The sequence below is a fragment of the Penaeus monodon genome, chromosome 25 (assembly GCF_015228065.2).
Source record: "Penaeus monodon isolate SGIC_2016 chromosome 25, NSTDA_Pmon_1, whole genome shotgun sequence".
NCBI lineage: Eukaryota > Metazoa > Arthropoda > Malacostraca > Decapoda > Penaeidae > Penaeus > Penaeus monodon.
In genome coordinates this window covers 6,879,482-6,880,091 of record NC_051410.1, presented here as the reverse complement: position 1 = coordinate 6,880,091, position 610 = coordinate 6,879,482, and the positions used below count along the sequence as shown (strand labels likewise).

The 610-nt window shown below is 37.4% G+C and overlaps 1 protein-coding gene across 1 annotated transcript in view; it reads right to left on the bottom strand.

Moving 5' to 3' along the window:
* The window catches only part of LOC119589312 (transient receptor potential protein-like), a 21,475-nt gene that overhangs the window by 7,920 nt on the left and 12,945 nt on the right, over positions 1-610 (bottom strand). The window contains exon 11 of the mRNA XM_037937934.1: positions 108-360. Coding sequence (XP_037793862.1) covers positions 108-360 — 253 coding nt within the window. The remainder of the gene's footprint in view (positions 1-107; positions 361-610) is intronic.

Below are 610 nucleotides of genomic sequence, written 5' to 3'. Positions count from 1 at the left end.
AATAAACACAGTACACACAAGTCTTAATATTATAGATAGGCGAAGGAGAATAAGAACCAGGAGACTCAAGCATTAACAACAATAACAAGAGGAGAACCTGCACCCACCTGAAGATCATAGCGGCACCGAAGCATCCCTCAGACAGCAACATGGGGTCGAAGCTATGCCACTGTTCCCTCGGATACCACGGCCACAGTCCGTTCCACAGGTCAAGCTGAACCAGGAGGAACGAGGTGGCACGCAGCATGATCCAGGTCATGAAGAACGAGTTGGTCACGAAGTCAATGATGTTCCACAAGTCTTTGATGTATTCCAGCAGACCGTCGTTCCAGAGGGATTTTATCTCGGCCCAAACCAAGCCTGGAAGTTGCGACGCGTTGTTAGTGTTATAAACATTTTGTTACTCGTTATATTTCTATCGTTATTATTATAGTTGGATAGCTCATTATCATATTATTTATGAGTTACTGTTATATTTTCACAATTTATTGCTATATTTTAGCAATGATTATTATATATATGTTTATTATATATTAGTATATCTATTTTTCTATTATTATGATATTTTATGATAGTTTTATCAGTTATTATTATGTTTTTGTCAAATATA